The 19,497-nt window shown below is 42.4% G+C and overlaps 2 protein-coding genes across 2 annotated transcripts in view; one reads left to right on the top strand and one right to left on the bottom strand.

Annotated features, from left to right (window-relative positions):
- Window positions 1-1,157: 1,157 nt before the first annotated feature.
- STOML3 (stomatin like 3) lies at window positions 1,158-12,770 on the top strand (the record flags this gene model as incomplete). The annotated part of the gene is made up of 7 exons (XM_082777934.1): window positions 1,158-1,209; window positions 6,727-6,830; window positions 7,668-7,740; window positions 8,970-9,052; window positions 10,070-10,273; window positions 11,121-11,255; window positions 11,409-12,770. 7 exons carry the CDS (start codon window positions 1,158-1,160, stop codon window positions 11,607-11,609), a joined length of 852 nt encoding a protein of 283 aa, XP_082634060.1. The 3' UTR covers window positions 11,610-12,770.
- A 951-nt stretch (window positions 12,771-13,721) lies between these two features.
- LOC309886745 (complement C4-A-like) overlaps window positions 13,722-19,497 on the bottom strand; it is a 45,346-nt gene continuing 39,570 nt past the window's right edge. Inside the window, exons 38-41 of the mRNA XM_082777915.1 lie at window positions 19,257-19,349; window positions 18,402-18,485; window positions 14,715-14,847; window positions 13,722-14,090 (exon numbers count right to left, since the gene is read on the bottom strand). Coding sequence (XP_082634041.1) covers window positions 13,952-14,090; window positions 14,715-14,847; window positions 18,402-18,485; window positions 19,257-19,349 — 449 coding nt within the window. The 3' untranslated portion in view covers window positions 13,722-13,951. The remainder of the gene's footprint in view (window positions 14,091-14,714; window positions 14,848-18,401; window positions 18,486-19,256; window positions 19,350-19,497) is intronic.

Here is a 19,497-nt window from a genome sequence, read left to right as displayed (position 1 = left end):
AAATAATTAAAAGCACACGTTTTTTCTAACTCTTCACCCATGCTGCACTATTAGTAGGATTTTTGTCATGGACAGGTTTGATCTTGCAGCCTAAGTATGACAGGCCAAATAATTAGGAAAATGCAACAAATGACTTCATACAGATACTGTGATGTGTTAGGGAGGGCACTACGATAAACATGTGAATCCCCGTTTTGCAAGCTGTGCTTATGGCTTTCACAGTGATTTAAAATGCCCATTCAGTGGAGTTAGGTTCCTGTCTTTGTGAAGCTGTAAGGGTTGTCCAGGGAGCAATAAGCTTTGAATGACCCATCTGGGATCAATGTGATGACTGACACTGATGAAGACTTATGTTGCATGAAGCTGGAGCCAGCTCTTCCAAGGTACTCTAGATGATGGATGCCCACAGAAAACAACCATTGAATTAATGCAACTGTAAGTTAAATTTGTAACTTAAATATGAAAAACCACCCCTTATTTTTTCTCATTACATGCAGCAGTTTTGTGTCCTTTGAGAAGTCTGCTCTCTGCTGAGAGACCAATTATACTTGGTTTGATGCCAGTATTGGAAGGAAGGTGTTTTAGAAGATTACTCTTATTTGGGAGAAAACTTTAACACTTGGGGGGCTGAAATTCTTCTACTGGGTTTTTATTTTATTGGTTATCTAGCACAAGAGGGTTCAACACACTGTGCTGCAAAGTATCAAGAAATGTTTGAAGAGATATTCCACACGGCAGGGGGACTTCACCTACTAAGAAGTGAGCAGTACTCAGTCTACACCCACTAGCTTTATCTTTTCTTTCTGTTTTGTCTTGCTTTTTGTTTTCATCTTTGGTGGCAGATATTACTGTGACCCACAGAAATAATTTCCAGCTTGGATACTGTAGGGTGTAAAACCAGCTGGGCCATGTGTATTCCCAGCCAAAAACCTGCCACAGAAGAGCGTGGAGTTACATCAGAAGTAACAGTGACCTGCGAGACTTTGTTTCTGTAAACATGCCATCCTCACCAGGGTTACTGACTCCCAGAGGGCTCTCGTGCAAGTGGGGATTTCTTCTCTCACAGAGCTTCCCTTTTCTGTGCTTTGTATGAGTGCTCTGGTGTTTCAAGGTATGCTGCTGTCTTTGTGAGGGGATCAGAACTTCCCTAGAATGAGATGGATCCCAAGAGAGAGACACCCAAGAAAAACAACACAGAGCATCTAATTGGTAAGCCTCATTTTTTGTGTGCGTTTGTGTTTTTCTCAGTAATAATCCAAAAGTACATCTGAACCCAGGCATTCATTGCAGGTCTCCCTTATATGTTGGAGATGAAAATTCAGAATCTGCTGCTGTAAGTGACATGACAAATTACCTCATACTGCCCTGCCAGAATGCTTCAGCATTTACCTTCCAGGATAATGACCTCAGGGACTAAAATGACCAAGTCAGCATACACATAGGGACAGAGTAGAAAGGGAAAAATAGGTGTAAGTGAAGAAAGGCAAAGTAATTTTTCAGCCCAAAAAGGACACTTAATGTGGTTGGGATTGTGTAACGAACACCTGGTACTCCCTTCAAGCAAGGGAGCTGATACCAACTGGTATGGCTGGGCAAGGGCCTGCTGGTCAGACTGGGGTGCAAGAAGGAAATGCACAGGCAGGGGAAGCAGGGACATATGACCTAGGAAGAGCACAGGGATGCTGTCTGGGTGTGTAGGGATGGGGGCAGGAAAGCCAAGGCATGGATACAGCTGATCTTGGCAAGGGATGCAAAGAATGACAAGAAGGGAGTCTCTAGGTACGCTGGCAGAAAAGAAAGGCCAAGGAGAGCCTACCTACCCCCTCTGCTGGATGAGAAGGGCGAACCGATAACGACAGACATGGAGAAGGCTGAGGTACTCAGCAATTTCTTCGCCTCAGTCTTCACTGCCAGTCAGTCTTCCCAAGTCTTTCATTTCCCTGAGCCCATAGATGAGGGCTGGGGGAACAAAGTCCCTCCTACTGTAAGTAAAGAGCAGGTTTGAGACCACCTGATGGAAGTGAACAGGTACAAGTCTATGGGGCCTAATGCTGTGCATCCCAGGGTCCTGAAGGAACTGGCTGATGGAGCTGCCAAGCCTCTCTCTGTCATACCTGAAAAGTTCTGGCAGTCAGGTGAAGTCCCTGGTGACTGGAAAAAGGTAAACATCACTCCCATTTTTAGAAATGGTTGAAAGGAGGACCCAGGGAACTACAGACTAGTGAGCCTCACCTCTGTGCCTGGCAAGATCATGGAAACGATCCTTCTGGAAGCAGTGTCAGGGCACATGCAAGACAAGGAGGTGATCCAGGACAGCCAGCACAGCTTCACCAAGGGCAAATCATGCCTGACCAATCTGGTGACTTTCTATGGCTGCATCAGTTGACAAGGGAAGACTGACCAATGTCATCTACCTGGATTTCTGCAAGGCCTTTGACACAGTCCCACATGACATCCTGGTCTTCAAATTGGAGAGATGTGTTTGATGGGTGGGCCATTCAGTGGATAAGGAATTGGCTTGAAGACCAAACCCAGAGAAGGGTGGTCAACAGCTCCATGTCCGGGTGGAGGCTGTTGATGAGTCATGACCCTCAGGGGTCTGTCTTGGACCAACATTTTTTAATATCTTTAACAATGGCATAGACAGCAGGATTGAATGCAACCCCCTCAAGTTTGCAGACAACATCAAGCTGAGTGGTGTAGTTGATACAACAGAAGGAAGGGATGCTCCAGATGTGGCTTCACCAGGACTGAGTAGAGGGGGAGAATTGCCTCTCTTGACCTGCTGGCAACATTCCTTTGAATGCAGCTCAGAATGCAGCTTCTTGGCCACAAGGGCACATTGCTGGCTCATGGTCAGCCTGCTGTCCACCAGAACTGCCAGGTCTCTCTCTGCAGAGCTGCTCTCCAGTGGCTATGTCCCCAGCCTGTACCAGTGCTTGGGATTATTCCTAGGGGCAGGACCCTGCACTTGCCCTTTGTTGAACTTCATGAGGTTCCTCTCAGCCCAACCCTCCAGCCTGTTGAGGTCCCTCTGAATGGTAGCACAGCTCTCTGGGGTATCAGCCACTCCTCCGAGATTTGCATCATCATCAAACTTGCATGCAGTTCCATCATCCAGGTTGTTGAGTAAATTGAATAGCACTGGACACAGTACTGACCCCTGGGGAACACTGTTAGCTACAGGCCTCCAACTAGACTGCACACTACTGAGCACAACCCTCTGAGCTCTGCTATCCAGCCTGTTCTCAATCCACCTCACTGTCCGCAGTCCACAGTCATCCAGGCCACATTTCCAGAGCTTGTCTATGAGAGTATTATGGTAGGCAGTGTCAAAATCTTTGCTGGAGTCAAGGTAGACAACATCTACCACTCTCCCCTCATCTATTCAGCTAGTCATCCCCTCATAGAAGGTTATCAGATTGGTTAAGCATGACTTCCCCTTCGTGAATCCATGTTGACTACTCTTGATCACCTTCTTATCATCCAAATGCTTGGAGATAACCATCAGGATGAGCTGCTCCATCACCTTTCCAGGGATAGAGATGAGGCTGGCTGGCCATTAGTTGCCTGGGTTCTTCTTCTTGCATGACATTGGCTTTCTTCCAGTCCTCAGGCACCTCTCCTGTTCTCCATGACCTTTCATTTTGCAGTGTATTGCACCTTTTAGTTTGCTATGGCCTCTAGACCTGAGGGAGGTTTTTGCTGGTTGTGACTACTATAGTCAATATATGGGGATGGCAAAATCAAGTCAGTCATATGTTGGGTAGTTGTTATTCTTCACAATTGTCTTTTTCTAGAAATCTTCATTTGTCTTGTGGCTAAATGGTTTGAAGTTTTGGTGTAATCAGAGTATATTTGTGATGTCCTTTGGAGATTAGGTCTGGATTCACTGTTAAGCAGGTGTATTTTCATTCACTGCTTTTCTCATTGGAATCTGCACTTTTAGCTCCCATCAGGATCTCCAGGACAGGTCTCACGAAGGAGTCAGTAGAACTTTGTCAAGGTTTAGACGTGTGCTTCTGTCCTGGTTTCAGTTAGAATAGAATTAATTTTCTTCCTAGTAGCTGGTGGAATGCTGTGTTTTGACTTAGGATGAGAAGAGTGCTGATAACACCCCGATGTTTTAATTGTTGCAGAGCAGTGCTTATACCAAGCCAAGGACATCTCAGCCTTTTGCTCTGTCCTGCCAACAGGCAGGCTGGGGGTGCAGTAAGAGCTGGGAGGGGACAGACCCAGGACAGGTGACCCAAACTAGCCAAAGGGGTATTCCATACCATCTGACGTCATGCTAAACAATATATAGGGGTGGCTAGCCGGGGGGGGGGGGCCGGACTGCTCGGGGTTAGGCTGGGCATCGGTCAGCGGGTGGTGAGCAATTGCATTGTGCATCACTTGTTTGTACATATTATTATTACTTTCCTATTATCACCATTGTAACATTATTGTTATTATTGTTATTATTATTTTGCTATTATTATTTTCCTGTCTTATTAAACTGTCTTTATCTCAACTCACGGGCTTCACTTTCCATTTCTCTCCCCCGTCCCAGAGAGGGAGGGGGGAGGGTGAGCGAACGGCTGCGTGGTATTTAGCTGCCAGCCGGGTTAAACCACGACAGCTTCTTACCCATAGTGGTGATACCTTGACCTTCCCCTTCTCAGACACTTACATATCTATCCACAGAGGCATTTGTTCTCTGCCAACCCCCTCCCCTCGTCTGTGTGTTGTGTTAGTCCTATTAGGATTGTGTCATTCCCATCTATCTTCACAGTGGTCTCAGGTGGGTGGTGGCAGATGATGCTACAATCTGAAATAAGCTTTTGAGGGCCATTCTTCATGGCCAAACTTGGCACTGGAGAAAAGGATTTTCAGGCATCTCTCTATGCTAATCGTTTAGGTGCAATGAAGAGGGAGAAAGCAGAGCGTTGTATGCTCATGATCAGACGTGAACACCCCTCCATAAGTTCCTTTGACCTTCTCTCCACTGATTAGAAGACACTTGACTGCTGGTACTGCAGGTACCTTTTGTAGCCTGTGCACCATTGCTGTAATGTGAAGAATGTCGTGTGGTAAACAAGTACCAGTGAAAGTGTTAAAGCTTTTCACATAAAATTTTACAAGTCCTGCCTTCAAACACATCGCCTTGGGGTCTGCATTATAATTTACGCAGAGGAGCTCCTCAAACCATCCCTACCAGTGATTACAGAATAGCTGATGATGCCCCAACCAGGGATTTCAGATTATTTGTCAGAAAGGGTGAGGAGGAAAGCCAAGCTCCCAGTGCAGCAGTTCTGTGCCCAGCTCTCACAGCCAGCATTCAGAGAGAGGCCTCAAACCGGGCCCTATCAGACCCAAACTTAGTTATGAGTGATTAAACCCCTAGTGAGGACCTCAGAGGTGGTAGGGGAAAACCTACAAGAAGCAAAGTGCTCAGTTGTAACATCCAGGTGTGCAGTTAGTGTGGCTTCCTTGCCAGAGCCTGTAAGGAGCTCTGTGTGAAGTTTCCTACAAGAGGCCAGCATTGCGGGAGGGGTGGTGTGTGTCTCCTGCAGGATCACCAGGGGTTTTCTGACAAACCTGTCAGTCCAGCTCCACTGCTCTGTTAACTTGTGCCCTGGGGATCCAGTAACCTCATGCTGTCTCACTGGTGACAAGTTTTTCTCTGAAAGTATAAAATAAAGCTTTATTTATTTTTTTTCCTTATTTATCAGTTTCTGTCATTACATGAATTTTATTTTATGTCAGAAATTCCCAATGCTCAGAAGACCTCTGAGCCTTTGTCTCCTCTTCTGCCTGTGATGAAGTGTGTTGGGAAGGGCTGAAGCATAGCCTGCTGAGTTCAGCTTTGTTTCTGCTGATAGTCATGCCTGCAGGAGTCCTCTTCTCAATGGATGCCCAGCTGGCATCCCTGCTTCTTCTGCTTTTCTTGCACCTCTTCAATTCAAACACGTGTCTGCTTTCAGCAACATTCAGTTGACATTGCATCACTCAGTCCTTACAGCAGGACTGGCCTGTCCATTCCTCACCCTTTTCTCTGCCTCTTCTGTGAAGACCTCAGCAGCTCCAGCTGCTAATCTCTCTGAAGACCAGTAGCTCTTTGATCCCCTTTCCCCTACAAAAACCCTCCCAAACTTTTAGTACATGAACAACAACTCACCACTGCCTTCCCTTCAGGCACTAAGATAATTAAATTAATATTTTGGGATGGGAAGAGCTAAACACAGTGAGAGAGCTACCCAAAGTACCTGGGTGTGCATTTTGACAAGCACTGATTCTGAATCTCATCTTTCAGTGGAGGAACTGGTCCATCAGTATTCCTCAAAGCTTCCATCTAAAGATAGCAGGACTTTCCCTCATTTTACTTACTACCTGCTTCATATAAATTAAATCTCTTGTCCCAGCCATGGCACACTGACATTGATTCATATCCATGGATATTCCACCTGATCATTTATTTCTTCAAGCTCCCAGCTTTGGCAATGCCTGTCACTTTTCTGCCTTCTTTCCTGCTGCAAAACATGGTTTCTAAACCTTTTAATTTTTCATGCAGGAGGATGTTTGTGGTTTGGTGTTTTTGGTGAGTGTTGAGAGGGAGGAAAGAGAGACCAAGTCTTTGTAGGCTTTGCAGATCATCATTATTGTAGTAGGTTAGATCTACTTCTCTTTGATAACTTTTTTTTCAGGATTTGCATTCATTGCTTTTTTTTCCCTATTCTTTTATAGCTGATAGGCGGGAAGGAATTGGTGTCTGTGGCTGGATCCTGGTTTCAATTTCTTTCCTGTTGGTGGTTATTACCTTTCCTTTTTCCATCTGGGCATGTATCAAGGTAAGCTAGTGGGATGTGAGGCACAGAAAGAACAATCTATTGCCATTATTGTTTGATCTATTTATTTATTGATCTATTAAAGCACACATTAGCTTTTTGGAAATAAGGGCTTGTGGTCTGGGACCAAGAGATCCACGGACTTCCACTGACTTTCTGTAGCACCACAACTTACTCATTTGATTTCTTCCCATGTCAGCTTCCACAATCAGTTAAGCTTCCTTGTCTTCCTTGCTTTACAACACATTGGGAGAATAAATCTAAAAATGTTTTTGAAGAAGTCATGTGATGCTGCCAGCAATAGTCATTAACATAGGTAATGAGAGAAAAAGGAGTCAAGTCCCAACAGTGAGGGACTATGCAACCTAAGCCCACAGTCCCTTAAAGATGCGGGCATAATATGATTCATTTAAAGCAGTTTTTAGAGGTGAATTACTAGGATGATTGCTGTGAACCCCAGAACATGAGTCATCCTACTGTCTGAAGTAGTTGAGTAGATTATCTGATGTGAGAGATATTTTACTCTGCCTATAACTAGCTCTTCTGAGTGTAGCAGTGATGTTGAAAGAGTTGTGGATAGCATCGTTAAATCAGTGACGTTTCTTGTATATTTGGTCTATTTTATGACTTATTCACAGGGCCAAGGTCTGAGTTTTTTCCAGCAAAGGATGAGGTGAGAAAACATAAAAATGCTTTGTGACTTGCAGTTTTGTTAGTCTCTATATTAGCTGTATTTCTCACATAATGTGGATGTCAAATACATATATATATTTAAAAATATATACTAGAATGGAAGAATAGGATTAGTTGTAAAATTCTAATTTTAAAATATTTTCCTAGGTTGTCAGAGAATATGAACGCGCTGTTGTATTTCGGCTGGGACGTATACTGCCTAAGAAATCAAAGGGACCAGGTGAATGCATGCAGTTTTATTCTATTAAGATGCACTGTAACCGCACAGAGAACTGCAAAGGCCCATAAAACCTTCACAGCAGAAGGGAGGGTGAGAAGGTCCTCTGCTGCAGTTCCTTTGCCTGCAAGCTGGTTTATGTTTGTTTGTTATGTTATGTTTTCTGAATAGAAAGTAATGCCACCCAGTTATCACAGCACAACACATAAGGTTAAAGACCTTCGGGTTTAAGCAAAGACAAGGTAATGGCTTTGCTGTTGCATATATGGGATGACAGAAGCTTCCATGCTGCAGGCACTGGTGGGTGACTGTAGAGCCTTCAGCTCTGCCACAGAATTTTTTTGGGGTGATCATGGCCACTCTCCTTATTCCTCACTTCCAAAGTTACTTTTTGTTGCCAGCTCTTTAGCTGTATTGTGCTCTGAAAATTGTGAATGTTTCAGCGCAGGAGCCTTCCCACACTCTGCACCCACACAGAGTCTGTTACAGTCACCTAAGATGAGGATACAAACTGCAAATACAACACAAAACCAACAACACCAAGTAATTACATACAATTACCACCTTTGTGCAGTGAAACTGGGCAAATTGGGAGTTGAAATAAAAGGAAAAAGTCCTTTTCAGATACTGTCTTTCCTCCTAAATAATAGCAATGTGGTCCAAAATACAGCTAGGGCAGATGCTGAACTCCTCTGCATGGCTCTGGGCACCTAAGCAAGGTGCAGAGGTTAAAAAAATAGTGTCAAGTCTCCCACTTCACAGGATAGTTCAGATTTGAGGACAACGTTCCAAATATGAACTTCTACAGGTGGTAGAGGACTCTGGAGAAGGGAGGTGTCTTTCCTGGGGTCAAACACATTATACTGCAAATGAGTTATGATTGAAAGAGAAGAAAATAAGCAAAGGCCTGGAAGGAATTTTTGCCAAAAGTCTCATGGCAGATTTGAAACCAGAATGGAAGTCTGTCCATTCCCTGCCCAGAGCTCTAAGCCATTAATGCCTGATAAGTTCACATCTTTGCAGATATCTGCATTCCCCTCTGTTGCTTGAAAATGCAGAACTTCTCTGCTGTCACCTCCTGCAACAGAAGGACAGCTGCAGTAATAAAGTGCTGCACGGCTCCCTGGCTCATTCCCCACACTGTGGATATTTTCATCTGTTTGCATTGTGCTGGTACCTGGCTCTATACTCATCTCTCCAAAGCATTTCATCTAATTATTTTTATTTTTCAGGTTTGATCCTCATACTTCCATGTACAGATACGTTTATCAGGGTTGATCTTCGAACTGTTACCTGTAACATTCCTCCACAAGAGGTAACTATTCTCTAGCAGCCACCCAAAAGAGAAGTGAAACATGGAGCTGGTTTGTGGCACGATCAAAAATAGTGTGGGTGTTTTGTAGTCTTGCAGCTGTGAGCTGTCATATACAGTTTAGCTTATTTGCTGTATCTTCTGACTTCCAAACAGCTTACAAAACTTCTACTTATGAAAACCCACAGGTGAATCATTGCAGGCCAAGCAGACTCTTCTTGCTGATGTGTGAGATAAAAGATAAAGAAGGTGGGGTCGGAGCTCCAAATAGAAGATAGATGGGATGAGAGAAGAGAGGCTGCAGGGGTGGATCCCCCAAAATAGAAGGCAGGAAGGAAAATGGTTGCAGTACTTGTGCTGTACAAGGTTTAGCAGCTTTTGGCAAGATTTCTGCAGCTGTTGGCAGAGTTTCTGTGGTGGGAAAAGGTGCTGAGGAGGGAAAAAACAGTGTAGCATCATCAATGCTCAGCTGAGGCCAGCTGTCTGCTGAGGCACAGGGCATTTGCCTCTCCTTGCACTGGCAAAAATGAAAAAAAACTCCTTTATGAACACTGAAATAGCTTTTGGAGTTTCTTTTCACTGATTTTTGCACTTTGATTTTCACCTTTGATTTAATTTGTATGTGTTTCTTACAAATACATTGCTTGGTTAAAGTTGCACTGGTCTTCCAAATGACATGCAATGTGTAAAACCAGTTCTGGCACTTTCTGCAAGAAATAGACAGGGTAAGCATTCTTTATTATTGCAGCAGAAATTCATGCAGGTGATGAGATTCACCTAGCTTTTAAAGTACTGTTTCAATAGTATGTGTAACATTTTGCCCTGGTTCAAACTGTTGCTGTTGCAAAAATGATTTTCTTGAAAAGGAAGAAACCAAAGAAAACAAAACAAATGCTTAATTTCCTTGAATTATCAGGCTCTCTTCATCACTTAAGGAAAAGGAATAACAGTAATTCCCCTTCCTTGTCAAGGGGTGTGTTACTGGACCCTTCTGTAATTCTGCATGTTTCTACGATGCAGATTCTGACAAAAGATGCTGTTACCACCCAAGTGGATGGGGTGGTGTACTACAGGATCCACAGTGCGGTCAGCGCTGTTGCCAACGTCACCGATGTCCATGCAGCCACCTTCCTCCTGGCACAGACGACCCTGAGAAATGTGCTGGGTACAAAGAGCTTGGCTCAGCTCCTGGCTGGTCGAGAAGAGATTGCTCATGGTATCCAGGTAAATCCGGCTCGTGAATTCATTGGTAAGCAGGGAGATTTGTTCTGGGGAGTGGCAAATTAGAAACAATCTCCCTTATTTTCCTTAATAGTGATAGCAAAATTTTCCTGAATGGTCGTTTCAGTTATACTTCTCATTGCCTGAAGTAAGAAAGAATTAGTGAAAATGTATTTCCCCAGATTCCTGTAGAAGAATTATTTTCCATCAAAAAGCAGTGAAGCTGCTGAAATTATCCAGTGAGTTGAATAAATCAGCATAAGCAGACTTCGCTCAGAGATTGCTCAAGCAATGAGAAACACGTCAGCTCTTTGTGGGAAGCTCTATCTGTAGCAGACCCTTGATTGAGGTTTAAATTGTCAGGTCTTGTGCCATAATGGCTACAAGTACAGAACTGAGGAGTTTGATGGTTATGGTGCTCCAACACAGATCCTGAGTGCTGCAGGGCTGTGACGTGTGAGTCACCAATATGTTTGTACAATGACAATTGCTCTCAAAGTTGCTATTGTATTACTTTGTAAAAGAGAGAAGTTTGGTAAGTGTCTGCCTAAAGAAAGGGTGAGAATCATAGATTAGGGGGCAGGAGGGAGCCCCTACAAGAGCCCTACGTAAGAGAGAAACTTCAGGTACCAACCAGCTCCCTGTCTCAGACACAGGTGTTGATCAGGAGGAGTTTCATAAGGCAGAGATACCTGCCATGCTCACACCACCATGGGTACTAGCACCCCAGGAGGGCTCCATCTTCCTGCTGTACAGGTCTGCCCTCTGCCTCTCCTGTCAAGGCAGCAGTAAATCACACTGTGTTCTCTCTCCAACCACTGTGCTCTTCATGCTGGTGCTTGTCTCTAAGGACATCCTCGACAGTGCCACGGAGCAGTGGGGAATCAAAGTGGCTCGTGTGGAGATCAAAGACATCAGGATTCCCGTGGCCATGCAGAGGACGATGGCAGCTGAAGCAGAAGCTGCACAAGAGGCAAGAGCTAAGGTGAGACCCATGGCTGTCTACTCACAGGCTACAATGTCCCACACCTTTGTCCTGGGCATCCAAGTGCATCTTTGTTTTCTCCTTGTTGTAAAGGTGACTTTTCCCTGCTATGGTCAGTGTTTCAATGCCATTTCCATTTCTCTTATGTTGCAGGTTGTGGCAGCAGAGGGAGAGAGGAATGCTTCTAAAGCCCTCAAGCAGGCCTCCGTGGTGCTGGCCAACTCCACAGCAGGTCTTCAGCTGCGCTACCTGCAAACTTTAACAACTTTGGCAGCAGAGAACAATTCCACCATCGTCTTCCCTCTCCCTGTTAATATGTTTGAAAATTTGGGACAGAAAAATAGAGGGGGATAGAGACTGTTCTTTGCTAGCTGCTTGGGCTGAGAGATTTAAAGGGTTTCTCAGCAAGCAAAGGGTTCCAGATTACCAAAGCTAGAGTAGAAATAGTTTAATAACCACACATAGTTCCCACACTAGGAGACTGCCTTTGAGCACTGAAGGTTGCAAAATACAGGCACCAAGCAGTTTCATCTTAGATTCATCTCCAGGTGAAATGGAAGAAAATATGTAAAATTTGTGTGAGACCTAATAAGAAATTTTAATGCTTTCACCACCTATTGCAAGTGCTTGGGCATAGCAATTATTTGATGATCTGTCTGCTAATTAAGAACCTATGGGCTCCTGATGAGATTACAAACCTGTTCCACACAGCAGAAGGGTCAGATACTGGTGTATTAATCAAGTCCTGTGGAGTGGAAAGAAGGATTTGGTCCCAACCTTAGTATTCTTAGTATTCTTTCATAACTGTCAACAGAATTACTGGATCATTGGTATGTCAGTGGAACAGCCTATTCTTTATCTTCTGTGAGAAAAATTAGCAGTTGCTTTACTGACCTAAATGGGATTTTGCTGTATCACTGACGTTTGTCTAAGCTTTGTAATGGGAAGAGAATATACGTCCACATATTGCAGTCACATTTCCTAAATTTGAAGACTGATGCAAACCTCAGGGAAAACAAATTATCCTATGTTAATTTAAGTGTCTCTCTTTCACCCATAAGAGGTTTCTTATTCTGCCTTGCAGATATCATAAAGTGGTAGTGCAGATTTTCATAAAATGAGCCTTCCCCACCCTCCACCCATGCAATTCCTTGCAGCTGAGTGGGGACATGGCTGATATCTGAGTTCAGCTATACTAGCTGAGTTTACAGCCTCCAAAAGCAGCTGGGCTGTGATTCTGTGGGCTGTTCACATTGCTGCCATCCAGCGATGGGCTGTCTGTACTTGAATCTGAAGTCTCTTGTGGTATAGCTGCTCTGGTAGATGCAGCTGTGTAGTGTCTCGTCCACACAAGGCTCTTGCTGCCCCTCTATATGGTAAGGTCATTTGACTTCAAATTCATGAGAACAGCATGGATTTGCTAATTATATTGTTGATACAGGCCCATCTAATTTTGGCTGCAAGGTAGCACAAGCAGTCCAGGTGACAAATTTTTGCACTCAGTAACTGCTGGCACAAAGGCAGTGGTGTGAGCATCTGAGGATGGTGACCTGCTCAACAAACACAGCTTTTCATTGCAGCTCTCTTCCCTGCTTCAGACATGACTGCCAAATGGCATTTTTGTTGGCAAAGATGTAAAACCTGCATTCACAAATCATTCTTCCTAACATTTGGCAGAGAGGCTCCTATCCTAAGAAAAGAGATGTTTTGAATTTGGGTGTTATTTTTCATTCTCAATTTAGTTTGTCTTTTGTGGAAGCCTTTGTAACTATGGCAGAAAAATTCCCCTGCCTCTCCCAGACAACTGTTTCATCTCCACTACAGAGCTGCTTTGCATAGCCACAGAAGCATCAGTGTGTTACAGAAATGCACCCACAGATTGCATCATTACTTTAAAGCAATGCAAATTAATTAAACTGTAGAAAGGAAAAGCTTGAAAGACATGTGACTGCAGACTGCAATTAGAAAATAACTCTGTGCCCTTGGTGAGCTATTCACTAGCCCGTGCAGGGCTCCAGGGTCAGGCACAGGGCACATCCAGCCCAGTCATCCGTCCCTGATGCTGAGCCAGTTCCTGCTTCAGAAGTGTGTATGGGAATCCTGCTGTGGGTACAAGTGGGGTCATTTGTTCACCCACATGTGGTCCTACAATTAATATCAGAAATGAACTGATGTGCTGAAGTGTGAGTACTAGTATCCCTTTTCTTTCATCGTATCACAGGCTGTGCTTGGTAAACCCATGAATGCACAGTTTTCTTTTTGACCCACGAAATTTTTTTGGCCTCTTTATCATCCAGTGACAACATTTAGGGAAATTAATCATCTTTTCAAGCACAGTTGTCTGCTTAAAAAAAAAAAAAAAAAAAAAAAGACTAATTTAATCCCCTGCAGGATAATTGCCCTATTGAGTAATGGGTCAGGGAGACAGAAATTCCTTCTCCCTCTTCACCCATGTCAGGGACAAAAAACACAACAACCAGTAGAGTAACTGTAATTTTTGTTATATTAGCCTTGCACATACATCTACAGGAAGAAGTCCCACTCAACAAGTATGCCACTGGAAGAAGAACAGCTAGCAACAGAAGCAGCTCTGCCATGTCTCAGGTGCCTCTTCAATGTACAGGATTTGCAAGAAAAAAATAGGAAGGAGCTGAGTTGCAGTAACACGGGTGGGATGTGAGGAGCGGAGCAATCTTTCAGAAGAGGCAGAGGTTGTCATGCTTGCTCATGAACTCCTGCAGGTGAGCACAGGCTTGCCGGTGCAGGGTGGTGCGGCACTCGCTGTCGTCTGGAATTTTCTCTACCCAGGCTTGGGAGTCAAGGAAGTACTGCATCCTGAGTGCAAGAGGGAGGGATAAATGAGGTCAGTTATCACTGCTGACATGGAGCAACTAGAAAGCATAAACCTTGTGAGGCTGCCTCCCTCCACCGCGGTGCACTTAATTTAAGTGCACTTAACTTAAGCGCACTTAACTTAAGCACTCATATTGGTGGGACCTTTTAAGATTTTAGGAAGTGGCACTTACAATTTGGTTGACTGTGGTCTCCCTCCTTGAAGTTTCAAAGGCACTACCTTTCTCCACTTTTGTGCAGGGAAATCAAACATTTAAGATGTCTTCCTCACTAAAAGCTTAATAGAGGCAGACTAAATTCCTCCTCAGATAAATTCCCTTTTTCTTCACTCAAGTGTGAAAATGAGAAAGGAGAATAATGAGCTGCACTCATGACGTAGAAAACTTTGAGGGCTCCTTTTAGACATAGTCTCTAGTTTTGCGTGGCTCAGCTGTTCCTCACAGTTGCCCTTTTGATTATGGAGTGGTACACCACATTTTAGTAAAGGCAGCGGAGTTAGTCCCTGAGAAATCTGTCCCTCCTTTTGCTTTCTGGAGGCATTTTAATAGTTTGAGTACCATTTTGATTCGTGATAGCACTCTTGTGGCTCAGGAACTATGCACTTACTTGTCATTGCAATCAACAGTTTGCCCATCTTTCCCCATGAGAAGGTATCGTTTGCCAGGTACCATGTTTAGCCTGCAAGTGGAGCGTTTTAGGAACTGTCGATGGGCACCCACTTGGATGCTTTCATCAGCAGCTGTGACATGAGAAGAGAAAAATCCATAAAATTTCATGATAAAGAGCAGAACCATAGCCCACAGGACACAAACCTTTGTGAGTATTTACTCCATTGCTAAGCCAAGATTATATCTCATTTGGGAGTAAATGGCCATGCTGTAGTAAGACATACTAACATTACCCAGCTAAAAGCATGTCATTTTTTTCTTTGCTGGATGTCTTAAGCTCCTTAATAGTTATTGAAGCAGCTTTTGCTATAGAGATCTTTCAGATCTTATTGGGTTTCTTTAAATCTTAGAGATTGAAAAAAAAAGTCAAAAGAAAAAAGAAAACATACTATATTTCAGATTGCTCAGGTTTATAGTGGTCTTAAAAGCTAGCAAACTAAATTCAAGTGACTTGTGGTTCAACAATGCAGCAGGTAGTTTTAAAAACTCACACTACTTAATGTGCTGAATTTCACTGATTTAACCCCTGTGCTGTTCCTCCTGAAGCTGTTCTATAGGACATGTACTTAGAGATCTCCACATTAAAATGCCTTAGAAGATTGTGGTCTGGATTCTGGCCCAGATGATTATTCTTTCAAGAGCTGCACAGCCCATTAGTGCAATGACACGAGAGCTGGAAAGATACTTATTCAACAAGCTAACATAGGTCATGAGGATACTGCATTTTTTGGCTAGAATACCAGCTTACAAAGTCCTTACAAAGTTCCCAAAGTTTTTTGAAAAACAAAATAAAACAAAACAAAATAAACAAAAAGAAGCAGATAACATCAGTACATTAATTTAGAATCATAGAATCATTAGGGTTGGAAGAGGCCTTCAAGATCATCTGGTCCAACCATCACCCTACTGCCAATGTCACCCACTAAACCATGTCCCTATGCACCACATGCAACCTTTCCTTGAACACCCCCAGGGACGGTGACTCTACCACCTCCCTGGGCAACCTGTTCCAGTGCCTGACTATTTCCCACATTCTCTCTAACCATAATGCAAAGCATCATGCACAATGGTGGTGACCAATCCAACGACAAAACAGATTAGATTGCAGGCAAAACACTATCATCTATCAGCTAACAAACTTGTGCAGCCTCCTCTATCCAAAGTATTGTATTACAGGTATGAAAAGTTTAGTATTCAAAATGAAATCCTAGGAAGAGAATAAAACCCTGAAGAACAAAAAAATATTTTAACACTAATAAGATTTCAGAGAATTTGACATAGAGCATCGAACTGTGAAACCTAGCACTAAGAACCATATCAATTTCCTAGTTAAAACTTGAATTAATTTTACATATGGTACTTATAGGCCAGAGAAAAGTCAGTTTTCAGTACTGTATGCTGTTTTACATTTGCATATTTCCAAAGAATAATTCAGTACTGTAGATTTTCTCATATAATGATCTTTCTGTTGTTCCTGTTCTACATGGCGTACTGAATTTTCATTTTGTTCAAAGAACATAAAGGGATGCAAAGACGGATCAGAAATACTTGAGAAAATTATAATGTTTTGCCTCGGGTTCATTGTGTTTAAATTACCATGGTACTTCTCATTTTGTTTGCTTCACAAATGTCCTGACAGAATTCAGACTCTGAGGATCGTAGGCCTTTGAGCTGTTACTTTAACAGTTATGTAATTTGCAATTTTCAATCTCCAATTTAAAAACAAATAAACAAAAACTTTCCAAGCAGAATGTATGGAAAAATTACTTCAAGCTTTAGAAAGCATAATGGTAAACAAACAAACAAACAAACAAAAAACTAGAAAAAAAGAAAAAAAAAGATTCTGTGCTGTTGTGTATTTGCCATACTTTTCCCATAAAGGACTCAAAGGAAAGCATAAACATTAGTAATCTAAAACACATGCAGTTATTCTTTTAATAATCAAAATAATCCAGGGAGTGCTCCTTCTCTTTTGCTGACTCCAAAACACAAATGAGTTTTTCCATCTCTCTTCTAAAGCAACTTTTATCTGCAAGGATTCTTACTAAAATAATGCCCGGAGTCCAGAAAATGAGAATTCATGTGCTAATTCTCATCTGCCCTTGATGATGGCAACAAAGACAAGCCTCACTCAAAACAGTCAAAGAAAATACAGAATATAACAATTCTAATTCAGTGATGAGCTGATTTGGACACAACATCTTGCTTTTCCTTCATCATCATGGCTTAATGCCACTTCCCAGTCTTTCCCAACCCTGCTGAAAATCTTCATAACCCACTGATGCTCATAAGCTGCCTCATACCACACAAACCAAGGAGTATTTTAAAGAAGAAAGTGGGAATGTGAGAAGTCACCTCTTCTGTTCAATTTCAGATTCAAAGGAAATCTCTTTCAAGTGTCAAGAAGGAAAATCTTTCCAGCACTTGCCCATGAGTTGCAAGAACAAATGCAGTGAGACCCAGAACTCTAAGTGCTTTAGAGTCTGTAGGTATTGCAGGGGGATTAATTAAATTTTCCATCATGGTATTGTAAACTCCCCAAACCAGTGTTTTGATCACTAAATTATATTATGATGTCCCTGCATATGGAAAGCCCTGGGTATCACCAATGCTATCTCTGGACACATGAAGTATGGACCTGGTTTTCTGATAGTAACTGGATGTGGTGCACAGATCACATTGTGTGCTGTAAAGGACTGGATGATATCACCAACCCTCTGGGCAAAGATCAAGGAAGTGAAATAATAATTCTGTTCAAGGCAGTGAAGATTTTGAAACATTTAAAGTTGTTCTTTAAAGACAGTCTCTGTCTGCCAAACTCAAAACTGACAACCACATGATGGCTTGGTGGAATGAAGTCTGAGAAATCATCTGACAGCCTCCCCAGAAATAGTTTTGAAGAATATCAGTGTTCACTGATGATGCTGATAAAGTAGCATTCACACAGAGACAGCTGGGAAGGCACGTCTCCAAAAGGACATTTTCTGAGAGCTGTGTAAATATTTACACTGCAACCTAAGAAATGAAGAGAAAGGCTGCTTCTTTTGTTATCTCAATTATTAAATCAATGTCCTGGAAGTTTTTCTGTGTTCATTGGTTTCAAGTCATCCAATACTGGCAAGTTGCTGTGGACAAGTCTTAGCCTGTTCTGCGAGGGTTGCAAGTGCTTAGTGATCAACTGAGTAACAAACTGAGTACTTCAAGCATTCATCCCATATCAAAACAGAAGCTACTGGGTACTTCTACAGTAGAAAAAAATGTGGATCAGCAGTCTACAGAGTGAAATAATTGATGCAAAGGACATAATATCCACATGTTTCTTGGAGGGTTTACTTTAGACTAGCTCCAGTTTGGAGCCAGGGACTGAATGCAGCTGTAATGTATCTTCTGGATTAGTTTCATTTGAAAGGAGTGAAGGTCACGTGCTCTGGGATTGCTGCACAATGTGAACCAAAGCAACCTTGGAGTCTTTCAAGAAATCAGTCTACTTTCAGGCTTAATGTATAAATATATTTGATTGTACTTCTGGCAGCAAGAGAAGACACCTGTATGACTACTGCTGGTTAGCATTTAATCAACATTTTCCTAAAGGTGAACTAAAGGAGCCAAACATTTTGATACTTACAGGCTTTAAGGATTCTCTCAATTTTGACCTCATAATAATCAAAAACATTCTTCTGTGTACTGTTGAGAAGCTCCACCTCATACACTGCAACAGACAACAACTTTGTGAGTCTGGGTAGAAACATGAAGTTACATACAGAACTGAAAAATAGGTATGCTTTCACCAGATGTCAATGTGGAGGTCAGTATATCATCTATTCACAAACCATAAGATCATAAAAGACAACAAGATAGTTATGCTGTGTATCTAATATACTTTTAGAAAGGCAGCTACAAATCATCAACCTCTAGACTTGTATTCCCTTCGCATATATACTTTTTAGAATAAGATAGTTTGTGATTCAGTTCTCACTTTTTTTCCCCATCCTTAGATATGATCATATCTAAGTCACCAAAGCTGCTGAAACAGTTTTCCTTCAGTAGCGTTTCTAACTTTCCACTCAAAGAAGAGGCCAGAAAGGTAAATTAACCAAAGAGAAAATATTCACCTAACTCTGTAAAAGGAGCTGCTAAACTATGGCATGTTGACTGTAAAAACTACTCTCTATCTCCATTCTGAAACATTACAGATCATGGGGTCAATGATATCCCCACCACTGGACTTTTCTAAACCCTGCAATGCAATGTTATCTACTTTTCCTTCTTCAACATACCATTACAGCTATCAGACGTCTTTACTTTCCCCCTTCACCCCTGGATGGCTTTACTTCATCTTCTCAGCCCCCAGGCCAGATGCAGAAACTCTACTCATTTCAGGAAAGGTCTAGGCATACAAGGATTCAAATTTATTCTTTTTTTTTTTTTTTTTAAATTAATTGTTTTTAAAACACATCAACAATTGTCTTTCATGCCTTACCATAATCTGCAATAGGCTGGTAGCACACAAAATTAAAACGTGAGTTTTCTGTTACAGTTTTACTGAAAGTAGATTTTTGTCTTGGGCAGGGACCTAGAATGAGGAAAATAAATGTATCTGTCTCTGCAGGTATGGATATTTAGATAGATATAGCATACAATCACTCATCCACTCAACATTACAACAGAGAACAAAATAAAACAGCAGAATTACTTTGTTAGAAGTGTGATGGAGTGCTTTT

The sequence above is a fragment of the Aythya marila genome (assembly GCF_965140915.1).
Source record: "Aythya marila genome assembly, chromosome: 1".
NCBI classification, from domain to species: domain Eukaryota; kingdom Metazoa; phylum Chordata; class Aves; order Anseriformes; family Anatidae; genus Aythya; species Aythya marila.
This window is presented reverse-complemented; position numbering and strand designations above follow the sequence as displayed.